We start from the raw sequence: 12662 nt of genomic DNA on the forward strand, positions 1-12662 counted from the left end.
AGTGCATTTCAGTAAACAAATGTTTATTGAGCATAACTAAGTGCCAGGCCCTGTGCCAAATACTAGGAATACAGAAATGAATACCTATTTCTTCCTCTTGGGGATTATAGGGAGATAGTATAATGATTATTTTCTAGTAAAAGAGAAAAGGACTGAATTACAGAATGTTTTAGTGACCTACAATATTTACCCTTTACACTTTTTATGATGATGCTACATTCTTCAGGAGTTCTCATAGCTACCTTGCTTGGTTTTAAAATGAAGCACCTGGGCCAGAACACTGATGAGGCCAGAATACACTCCCTCCATCATGTAAACTCTGACATTAGGTAGCTTCTGTACCTCCTATCAGGCCTCTCTCTGAAACGTGTACAAAGAAAATAAAAAGCATAGAATACAGGAAAAGACCCAGGAAGGACCAGTGGATTCTGATTACTGGAGGTTGGTATATTTTTAACATGTGATGCCCTTCAAACAGTGAGAGTTAATTCTGTGTTAAAGAAACCACTTATTTATGTAATAATGGTTAGTATTCATAAATGCAGTTTATAATTTTCTTGTTCTTTATTAACATCCTGCTTTTAGGTGTAAAGGGGGCAGATTTCTCAAAGCCCCTATTAGTCCAGCTTTTAGTTCATGTTTCAAAATAAGGCAAGGAAAATAAATTCTAGGCTTTAAATGTAACATATCCTTCACAATATGTATCTGACTGTTTTTGAGATGATGATAAGAACCACAAATTGTAACTATTGCTGAATTTTTAATGATAGGGTTTATGCTTCAATTGATTTGCTTTATGTTTTTTGCTTGGCAAAGGTCATAACCTATTATGTGGTGTTGATGAGAGCATGTGACAAAAATCTGTTTGTTTTTACTGGAAAATAATACTGTATTTTCCGGCGTATAAGACGACCCCCTAATTTTTACAGTTAAAACCTAGGTTTAGGCCTATATTCGCTGTATAAGACTACCCCCCACTTCCGAGGCAACACCAGTTCTTTTTTTAATAGACCGCCTCTCTGACTCTGGCCAATCTGAGCAGGCTTTTTACTAGAACACAGTGTGCATGTTCTGTAAAATTAGGGGGTCGTCTTATACGCCGGAAAATACGGTAGGTTGCAGTTAGAAAATCGGGAAGAAAAATCACTGAAATGTTGATGGTGGTTTTTTGCTGGTGTATTTGTTATTTTTTTTCTTTAGATATATTTATGTTTCCTACTTGTGAGTGACAAGAAATTAAAACCAAATAAAAAAGTTTTCATTCTTACTATTGTTATGGCTAAATAGCTAACATTTACTGAGTGCTTTACTTACAAAATCTTCTATCCCTCTCAATAGCTTTACATAGTCAATCCTATAATCTATCCCCATTTTAGAGATGGAAAAATGAAGGCCAGGAGAGGTTGACTAACTTCCTTCCCCAGTGTCATTCCATTATAGGTTAAGATATCAAAAGCAGATCTTGCAGAAACCAGTTTGGCTCAGTGGATAGAGTGTCGGCCTGTGGACTCAAGGGTCCCGGGTTCAATTCCGGTCAAGGGCATGTACCTTGGTTGCGGGCACATCCCCAATAGTGGGTGTGCAAGAGGCAGCTGATTGATGATTCTCTCTCATCGATGTTTCTAACTCTCTATCCCTCTCCCTTCCTCTCTGTAAAATATCAATAAAATATATTAAAAAAAAAAAAAAAAAAAAGCAGATCTGGTTTTCTCTAGAGTCTTTGCTTTCACTGTATAAGAGAGTGAAAGAGCAATTTTGGCAAAATAGAAACCATTTTTACCTTTGTAATGAAAATATATATTTCTAGAAGCACTTTCATTAAAACACTAGAAGCCCAGTGCAAGAATTCATGTATAGGTGGGGTTCCTCGGCCTAGCCAGTAATCAGGGCCTTTTGGGGTTGTGTTGCCCAGGCCCAGTCTGGGCTGATCAGGGTTGATTGGGGCCAGCCGGCTGGGGGAAGGGACTGTGGGAGATCAGCCAGATGCAGGAGGTTGGCTGTGGGAGTGCACTGACCACCAGTGGGCAGCTCCTGCATTGGGCGTCTGCCCCCTGGTTGTCAGTGTGTGTCATAGCTACCAGTTGAACAGTCAAATGATCGAACCATCAAATGGTTGCTTAGGCTTTTATATAGAGAGAGAGACTAGATCTCAACCTAGACAATTGTGGGAGCTGCACCTAGCTCCTATACTTTGATAATGCTTATAGTTAGAATGGATATTAATAGCTAACTACCGGTAGCTAACATTTTGCAATATTTATTAACCAGTGGGACATGCTTGTGAAGTATATGCCACAGGTAAGAGAGTGGGCCTCTTTTACATGGAACAGATCTGTTGTGGAGAATCCAAGGAACAGACATCACCTCTGCTCCAGGACCACCAGCCACCGATGTGGCTACAGTCCCTCCTGATTCTGAGAAGTACGAAGTTCCAGTCCCCACAGACACAGCCTTTAGATGAGACACCACAGACTGCCTGCCATCTTATTGTTCTTATGTGTTTTATGGGAAAGAAGTGCCCACTTTTTCTTTTATAATTTTAGAAATATTTAATGAGCACCGATTACAGCCAGTCATTGTGCCAGTATGGGGACAAAGCAGATAAAAATCAAATATGGCCTCTGCTTTTACTGAGCTTCAATACTATGTGAATACTCATAACTTCATCCTAACTTCCTGAAATCAAAAAGCCTTATTTCTTGTGCATTGGTAACTGGCCTAGTCCCTGTACTAAGAAATTAATACAGAGTGAATTGGTTCAACTGTTTGACTTCCAAAGGCATGCACATATATTAGAGTTCAAGGTTGATGTGAATTGCTCAGTGAGGCTCGACTGACATTGATGTCCTGATTTATGCAAATGGATACAATTATGTGTCCCGTGGACATGGTTGGATGACCAACCAGTGCTTCAGAGAGAGAAGCACCAGCCCCATTTCACTTTGAAAGAATTTCTTCCTTTTGTTCGTCTTGATCTCCACTTTGCGGACTCTTTTCCAGATGAATCCTCAATCACTTTCCATATTAGACATTTTAAAAGTATAGTTATCACTGCGTATGTTTATTTCTAAGATGCTAGGAATGCTTTGTGTATTACATACATCCTCAGCACATTCTGGTGGAATAGGCGGCAGTAACAAGATACTTCATTCTGCCTTGGCTACAAATGCTGGGGATGAAGCGGTAGTCTTGGGTTTACCAGTATGTGGGAAACCAGGGTCAGAACTTGTCTTAATTAAAACCATTTGCCTCTGGTTGCTTTTGGTAAATGTAGTTATAGGCAAACATTATCTATTGTAGAAGGACAATCGCTGTTGCCATGGAGGTATAACTGTTCTGCCTGTCACTTACATTGTCTTTTCTTTCATCCCCACAGGAAGGTACCTCCTTCCTAACCCCACCGCAGGGCAGACCTGGTCAGCGTCTGCGGAGACCTCCAACCTCGTGCGCATGCGCAGCCAGGCCCTGGGCCAGTCGGCGCCCTCGCTCACGGCCAGTCTGGTGAGTGTGTCTCTGGGTTCTGTATGTGGTGGGTTGGGTTTTACCCATCTTGCCGCCTCCCTATGGACTGTTTTAAGTTTATTGAGTTTAAATAAATTTGAACCTACATTTAACATTAAGCACAGAATTGGCAATGTGGAATTCATGCTTTCAGTGTGCTCATTTTCCCAAGTGCCAACCCTCCACCCCCCTAACCTAATTTGGAGTATTTCTTTCAATTTTACTCTATCCCATATCGTTTATTTCAGTGTGTCACAGTATGTACCCTTTGTGAAGTGTTAATAGTTAATGTTTTTTGATTGGATTATATTTAAAATACCTCTGCTGATTACAACTAACAGTTTCAGATTTGATAATGATGCTGAGAAGTGGAAATACACATCTATTAGAACTTTCTTTTTTGGGGGGTGGGGGGCTGACATCCTATATAATAAAGAGCTAATATACCAATTATACCGAACGAACGTCTGGACAACCATCCGAACGACCTTCCGTATGAAGCCAGGGCTATGAGGGCCGAAGCAGCCGGGGCTGCAAGGGCCTACCCTTGCATGAATTTTGTGCATCGGGCCTCTAGTTATTTAATAAAATTAAATAGGTTTCAGGTATAGAATTCTATAATAGATCACCTGTATATTGTATTGTGTGTTCCCCAGCCCAAGTCAATCTCCCTCCATCACCACTTATCTCCGTTTTTCCCTCTTCTACCCCCTCACCCCCTTTCCCTCTGCTGATCACCCTACTGATATCTGTGTCTATGAGTTGTTGTTTTTTAAAATATATTTTTATTGATTTTTTTACAGCCAGGAAGAGAGAGGGATAGAGAGTTAGACACATCGACCAGCTGCCTTCTACACACTCCCTACTGGGGATGTGCCCACAACCAAGGTACATGCCCTTGACTGGAATCGAACCTGGGACCCTTGAGTCCGAAGGCCGATGCTCTATCCACTGAGCCAAGCCAGTTAGGGCTGTGTCTATGAGTTTTGTTTTTCCTTTGCTGAATCCCTTCACCTTTATCACCCTGCCCCCAACCCACTCACCTATGATAGCCATCAGTCTGTTCTCTGATATCTGTGAGTCTGTTTCTGTTTTGTTTGTTAGTTTATTTTGTTCATTAGATTTCACCTATAAGTGAAATCATATGATACTTGTCTTTCTCTGACTGGCCTTTTCTCTCTTCTTCCTCTTCCTTGTTTCTTTCTTTATCTTCTAAACAAGCTGAGGTTTTTTGAAGTGCTCTGTACAGTAGAACATGATTCTCTTGGACCCTCCCCTGGCCGCAATCCTCACCCCCAGCACCCCATCTTAGAGCTGTAAGCCAGCCTTCTCCTCCAGACTCTGCTTAGCGTGTATCACGGCACACCTTTGTTTTAAATCTTTGTGTTTATGCCTAATATTCCCCTGTTAGACTGCAAGCTTCTTTAGGGCAGAATTCCTCTCTGATCCTAGCACAAGGCCTTGCCTTTAGGAGGCGTTCAATAAATAATGCTGATGGAACGCATAATTATTCCTAGGAAGTGACAGATTCCTTCAGTGGCTAGGCGAGAGTGCTGGTGTGATTCTCTGTGCTGTAATGGGTGGCCTAATAAGATCATCCATCTAAAACCTCTTTGGTTTTGTTGTTCACGGCATCTCACAATTGTGATTAGCCTTAAAGTCCACGTAATGGGCCAAATCCCATTTAGTTCTACATCAGCCGTTCAAAAACTAGGCTGGCAAAATTATGAAGAGATTACAGTGTCCACATTCAAGGAGATTTTATTAATCTGCCCGGATGCAGTCCTGTAGCATATTGGCTTAAATATTTCGTTGATTCATTGAAAAAGTGATTTGAAGCAAAGTGTGTAAAAATGGGAAAAATAGGAATCAACGTGGTTTTATGTCCACATCACGGCATTACAAGTTGATGTAACAGAATTCCATGTTCAGCACAACATACATTTCAGAAAAGTAGAGACCCTCAACCTTAGAGGGACTCCTATGTTTGTGAGATATAAATGAAGGCCCCTTGGCTGGCAGGTATTCCTATGTTAGTAAGATATAAACGAGGGCCCCATGGTTTGGTCGGTATGAATTTTAGTAAATGCATGACCTATGGTGATTTAAATGCCATAGGCAAGCTTGAAGGTAATGCTAACTACCTTCTCAAGAAGGAGATTAATTCCTAGCCCAAAGTATCTAGTTTTTCTTGGCAATGCTAAATGTAGCTGTGCTCCCTCTCCCAGACATTTTGGGCATTTCAGATAAATGACATGTTGCCAATTCATCCTAAGTAGCCTGGTTGCTGGCAGAATACATGCTCAGCCAGTGTCCGCCTGCTGGGACACCAGCCGGGAGTGCTGATGAAGTGTCAGATGTATACTTCATATACATTAATCTGGAGAGGGGAAAACTCATTTCCCCATTTGCTTCCTCCATCTTTCTGTCCCTCCACACACACACGGGTAGTTTATCAAAGAAGTCATAGTCATCAAAAGCAGGGGGGTTTAGACAGATGCTGGTTTCTGGCAACACATGGACATTTCAGGAGGCAAAAGCAGGACCCGCGGTGACTTACTTTTTTTTAGGAAAATAGGGCTGTGAGCTCTGATGGTTAAAGGTTAGAAATGGTGTGTGTGGTCATTGCAAGAAGCATCCACTTCTTTTGTACTTTGGGGTAATAGATAGGTGGCAGAAACACAGTGAAAATTGGTTTTCAGTTTTTTTCCTCCAATTTTCTGTGTGATTTGAATCATGAGACTTATGTTTTGTTTGTGTGAACATCCTGTCACATTCTTTCTTATTGGAGTTTTTCTTGACCATCCAATTTGAAACTGTTTCCAAATTGTATGCTCCTTCTCCACACCACCCCCACCTCCGTGTTACTCCTTCACTTTTCTCCATAGCTTTAGCTCTTTCCAATAATCTACATAATTTACCTTATTGTATATCTCTCTTAATACTTAATGAGAGATTTATGAGGTTGAAGATATTCTTTGTTTTCCTAGCTACTCCTTCAGGTGCTCAATGCTTATTGAATGCATGGACATGTATGTTTCCTTTCTATAAATTTTTAGTACGCTAAATGGATTCCTGTTTATTTTTTGTTGTTTCAATCTGCGATTAACTTTTGGGGTTTATTCAACTGAAGAAGCTATTCTTCAAGCCTAAGCGCAGTTCACTAGGCAAACTGAATTCAGGAATTAAACTATAGTTGTTTAGTTGGAAAATGAGAATAAGGGGGAAAAGCAGTGTGATTAGCAGATCAACTCTAGTTTCTACTACTTGTTAGCTGTGCGAACCTCAGTTTCTCCATCTGTGTAGTGGGTCTAATGGTTGTAGTAACCTCATAAAGTTACTGTGAGGATTAAATGAATGAACTTGTATGTGCTACTTTGCACAGTGCCTGTCACTCAAATGCTGGAGTCAGTGTTCCTGGGTTGGTAGGAAAAATGTTTCTTGGGGGTTATCAGCTGGGCATGGCTGAGATGATATTATCCGAAGGGAGGGAGACAAGCACTTACCTCTCAGGTCATTTAATTTCATTTTTGTCCTTATCCCTTGCATGATGGTGGATCACTTCGTTTCTTTCTTCCTAATTTCTACTCAAAATTCACCAACCCAACAAACTGGAAGTTACCTTTCTAGAAGAGTTAACTTAACTGAGGCGAGGGCATGCTTTTAATATTGTTTTTCAACTTTTTAATATTAGGTTAAGTGATATAATTTTGTTTCTCCAGTGACCCTCTTCTGACATTGTATCCATTCCTTTTCATGGAAAATTTATGTTTCATGATGTACAATAAATATTAAAACCAAACTACTTAAACTAATCTATTCAAAGAGCCTTGATGAATATTCATCTTTTCTGTTTGCCAAAAATGCATTATGAAGAGCCAGGGCAAATTCACTAAATGTATGCAAAAGTGCATTTTTCTTTTTTAATTCATTCAGAATGTACTGACATAATGTCAGCATTTATTTAGGCTAGAGACTTTATTTGCAGCCATTTAATATGATATCAATACTTCATTAGCCTTATAGCTCAAAAACAAAAACCTGAGCTGAAGTCCAATTAGTGAACTCTGAGAGAGTACCTGCTAAATATTGATGTCGGGACAATTTGAATGCCCTTGGATAAATTGCTTAACAAAAGTTGCAGAATACAACTATGAATTAACATCTCTCCTTAGCCATTATGACTAAGTTGAAAGGCTGCATAATATTCTAACGTATGGGTTTCTCCCAGCCTATAAAGCTATGTCACCCTTTAGGTTATTTTTAAGTTTTCCCCCTTGCAAATAATTTTTTTTGTCACCTCTAATTATTTTTTCAGGGTATATTCTTGGAGAAGGATTACTTTGGTAAAGGATGTGAGGATGATGGAGCTTCCTCAGACTTTTGCTAAGTTGTTTCTTGGAATGCTCTGCACATTTATACGTCCATATATTGAAAAAGCATGTCTCCCTATACTCTGGCCAACAGTCAGTATTGCCTTTCTCAATAAAACATAACCTTGTTAGTTTATTAGGTGAAAATAATCTTTTTTACATCTATGGTTGATTTCCAGTGAAGTCAATATATTAAATGGAAACATTGAACTCATACCCCAAAGCCCTCAGATAAAGCAAATATGAAACTGGGCTTATCCACACTTCCTCCTATAACGTCTTCCTTCCGTTCCCTAAACCAGCTTACGGTAGCAACTGTGAGTATCCTCCCCGGTTCTGGGAATACAGGAGCTGCTGAGTGTGATTATAATGCATTTAGCTGATGGCCTTATTCCACCATTCAACATTTTTTTCATCTGGAAAGTAGTAATCTCAATTGTGAAGTAGTGCCTTCAGCTGTGGACATTATACTTGGAGTCTCAGGGGTGCTGGTATTCCAGGAGCAATACATCTTTGAGTTATTACCCTCTGAGCTAGGTTCTGTTTATGGTGAAGGCATGAATTTTCATAACTCAGCGCCGAAATAGCAAAAGGGAGCTCTGAGCAGATTATTACAGGTCAGGCCTAATCCATGAAGATAAATCTCATTATAGGCTCACCTGGGCCCATCCACAGAGTAGTTGGTTTAACTGAGCCTGTAAATCAGAGACAGGCTTAAAAACAAACTATAAAATGCTCACTTTAATCTAACTACTGCCTCTATGAAGAGATACTCTAAATGTGCATCTTTACACATGCTTGGCTGTCATGAGAATAATTAGCAGAAAACATGTGAAGTATGCTGTGATTCAGACTATGGATGAATAAACTACTTATTTGGGAGGAGATATATTATATATATTTGTTTAAAGTATTATAAGTAGTAGTACATATGTCTCCTTTTCCCCCCCATTGACCTTCCCCTGGCTTCCCCTACCCCCTGCACATGCCCTCAACCCCCGCCCCCCCAGTGTCTTGTGTCCATTGGTTATGCCTATATGCATGTATGCAAGTCAGGAGGAGAGATTTTTTTTTTTTAATGGAAATCCACCCAGAAAAAGTCATTTAAAAGTTTTCATCCCAATTTTCTTTCTCACATTTTGCAAAGATTAGAAATATTCATTAACTTATGTAGGGGTCATCCTTCCTAGGAAGGATGGGGTGCCTGCTGGAATAGCTCTGTGTGGGGGGGGGGTGGGAGGGAGAAGGAGGAGGGGTTAGACAGATTGGTCGAGTGAAGACTTCTTGTTATCAAAGGCCATAAATATTCTATGCGATTTAAAGAGAAAAGATGCATGCCCTCTTTTAATTGTTTACAATCATAGAGGGGAATGTAACAGATTTATTACTGCAGTGCCGTCTGTGTGTGTGTGTGTGTGTGTACGTATGCACGCTAAATCTTAGCTTTCACTTATTACTCACTTACCCAAATGTGGTCCTATTTTGAAAGTGGCTAACTTGTTCGTCAAGCATTATGAGTTGATGCTGGCACTTACTCCTCACTGTGTCTTTAGTACCAAGGACAGTGCCTGGTATGCCTTTAGTACTCACATTATGGTTGTTTATTAACAAACTAGAGGCCCGGTGCATGAAATTTGTGCATGGGTAGGGTCCCTAGGTCTGGCTGGCAATCAGGGCCAATCTGCAGGGCGACCTGCGGGGCGATCAGAAGGTCCCTGCTGGCACCCGCCTTGGCCGGCCTGGCGATGCCTACTCACCAGCCCCACCCCTTGCCACCACCAGTTGTGTCCCTCTGCTGGCACCCGCCTTGGCTGGCTTGGGGCCTGTGGACTTGGGGAAGCTCCTGTGTTGAGCGTCTGCCCCCTGGTGGACAGTGTGCATCATAGCGACTGGTTGTTCTGCCATTCGGTTGATTTGCATATTAGGCTTTTATTATATAGGATGTTGAGGAGGTCTTGATTCCAAGTTCTAAATAGTTTTCTGAGGTTCCTGTTGTTCTGCTTTCAAGTACAGACTAGTTGAATGGTTATGATATCAAGGATTTGGTTGCGTTGTGTGTTGGGGAAGATGCTTGGGATCAGGGTGATGAAGCAGTCATGGCAGCCATCATGGGATCAGGGTTATAGTACCTGATCATCACTCTGGTGGACTCCTGGTGTGACACAGCTTGTCCTTTCTGGTGTCCCATGGTCTCCATGGTAAAATATCAGCACTTGCCTATTTGCTATCTTATTGTCAAAAGGATTCTACAGCTCAGGAGAAACCAAGAAACCCATAGTAATTAGACAGTGGCTTGTGGGAGGGAAGATATTAGGATGCCACATTTCCCTTCTTGGCAAAAATGAAAATTTATTTTAATTCATAGACTTTTTAGGCTTTCTGATTATTATGGATCTGGAAAAGCCAACATACTTCAACATCATGTTTTTCTAGATAGGTTTGATGGTTAGTGAAATGAGCACTAGTGGTAATTACACTTATTCCTTGTATCTAGTGTTGGATTCTGAATCAGTGTATTTGTTCATTATGCTCATTTTTCAGTTAATTGATTATATTACTGGAGTCCCTATTATATAAGAGTATTTAAACCTTAATGGGAAAAATGTGAAGCATAGTGTTGTTTTATAAAGGAGTTTCTGACCTGGTTGAAATAAGACTTCTGAGAAATCAGAGAGCAAAGTAGAAGAGAATATATTGGTTAGTTGGCAACTATGAAAAAGGATAGATGTGGAAAAATGGCATGGGCTGGGGTTTTTGGGATGTGTTGGTTAGGTCAGCTTCAAGGCCTAGTGGACCTGTGTCCATGGAGGAATGGGGTGGGGTGGTCAGCGTGGTGTGGATAGGAATATTTCTTCTTAACATGCTGTTTCTATAATAATTAGGAAGACAACGCTCTACATGAAATTCCAAAGGCTTATGGATATCAGCGGTAGAAGACTTTTTTTTATGTCATTCGAACCCTAGAAGACTACCTACTCAGTCTGTCTCTTAGTGAGAAGAATGTTCTAGTTAGAGGTGGATGAGGAACCTTTAAGCAATCAACCAATTTCTTTTTACATTGGAAATTTCCAGGCAGAAAGCCTGGAATCTTCAGGTGTTTCAGTCAAAATGAAATGAAGTCTTTATTTTTGTTAGATTCAACGATGAAATGCTAATGAAGGCTCACTGGGTCACGAGGTCTTCTCTTTGTGGTCTGGCACTATGTTAGTTTGTTAGGGAAGAACAGAGCAGTGTGGTAGATCTAATTTAGTTATTTGTAATATACTAAATTCTTTTATTGTTCAGGGTACAGTAGCCTCCATTTAAGGAAAAAAAAACACACATAAATAATGGCTGCTAAGTAGCAGAGAATATGTTTACAAATAATATGCACAGGCATAAAGCCCTGGCTTAAGTCTAACCTCACACCTAGACTGATCATCATTCCAAGTCTGCTTTCTAAGAGCCTTAACTTCTGTTTCTTCTTTCATTTGCCTATTTTCTTTGTTTCTATACCTTTCTATCCAAAATGATTCTCTACTAAAACTTGAATTGTTCTCTGGGTAGTATATATCCTAACAATTTAAGAATCTAAGATACTACATTATTGTGTATACTGTAGAATTCTGCATTCACTAAGTAATATTAAGGTTTTAACATGCCATGGTTATATATATCCTCAAGAAAAGAGGGATATATATTTATTGCTCTTTTCTGCAAGAATGAATGCTTCTATAATATAAGTCTTGTGGAGTATCTCTTCATTGCATGAAACCAACTTATTTTTCTTTCATCTTAGATGTTCCCTGCTTGCTTATATAGGTGCTCTTAAGTGTTTGTATTTTTTTCCTTGTTTCTCTGTATAAGTGTGTTTTCGTTTGTTTGTTTTGGTTCCTAGACACAAGCATTGGTGTTTTAATCTGATAAATACTATGAACCAGTGATATAATTTTGTCCCTTTCTCTTTACATAGCTCTGATCAAAAAGCAGTAATTAAACTTGAAGGAACTTCTGTGTTGTCCCCATTTGCTAGAAAACATCCATGCCCTTGACAGGTTCCCTTGATGGAGAGTCGAGGGTTTCTCATCTTAAGTGCTTCTAAAGTTTGTAAAAAATATCTTGGGCAGTAGTGAACCACCTGCCATTCCTCTAAGGGCCTCGGATTCCTCGTCTCATGCCCTTCCTTGTTCTGGAAAGAAAATGCCTTTATATGTAACTCCCTTCTGTTTGCCTGGCCAATGCCTGTGTGCAGTTTAGCATAACACTTCTTCCAGGAAGTCTTCCTTGAATCCCTTCCTACCCCCACCTGGGTTATGAATTGTGTATATCTGAGCCAAAGCATTTATCATATAGGACTGTCTCTTTACTTGCCTTCTCCCCGTTCCCTCCTCATTCCCCAAATGTCAGATTGCCTGGAGAGCACAGGAAAATGATTGGAGCTGATGAAGATGTGAGCCTAGAATATTAAATTGGATGGGCTCTTAGAAATGACACTGGATGAACTATCATGGGCTTATATGAGTTGTGCCCCTAGCACTTGTGTGCATTTTAATTGACCTTTGAGAGCCTTGCTTCTGAAAATGAGTCCTGAAATTGGAGAATTTAATGGAAGGAACAGACCTCTCCCCTTGCCTAGAGAGATTATGTGTTGCCATAGCCTTTATCTAATTGTGAGCATTTTTTTTCACAAGCACTCAATTTAGAATTTAACTATTGTACGTAGGTCGTTAGAGTGATGTTTAAGAGCAAGGGCCCCAGAGCCAGGCTGCCTGGGGCATCTGGACCTTACTGTGTACTTCCTAGATGTGT

General features: G+C 40.2%; 1 protein-coding gene across 4 annotated transcripts in view; it reads left to right on the plus strand.

Moving 5' to 3' along the window:
* Nucleotides 1-12662, plus strand: part of MAST4 (microtubule associated serine/threonine kinase family member 4) — a 508313-nt gene that overhangs the window by 162018 nt on the left and 333633 nt on the right. For all 4 annotated transcript variants that reach the window (XM_084880866.1, XM_084880860.1, XM_084880867.1 and 1 more), the window contains exon 3: nt 3377-3501. In XM_084880866.1, the coding sequence (XP_084736992.1) occupies nt 3377-3501 (125 nt within the window). The remainder of the gene's footprint in view (nt 1-3376; nt 3502-12662) is intronic.

This window comes from Pipistrellus hanaki, assembly GCF_964339955.1.
Source record: "Pipistrellus hanaki genome assembly, chromosome: 4".
Taxonomy (NCBI): Eukaryota; Metazoa; Chordata; class Mammalia; order Chiroptera; family Vespertilionidae; genus Pipistrellus; species Pipistrellus hanaki.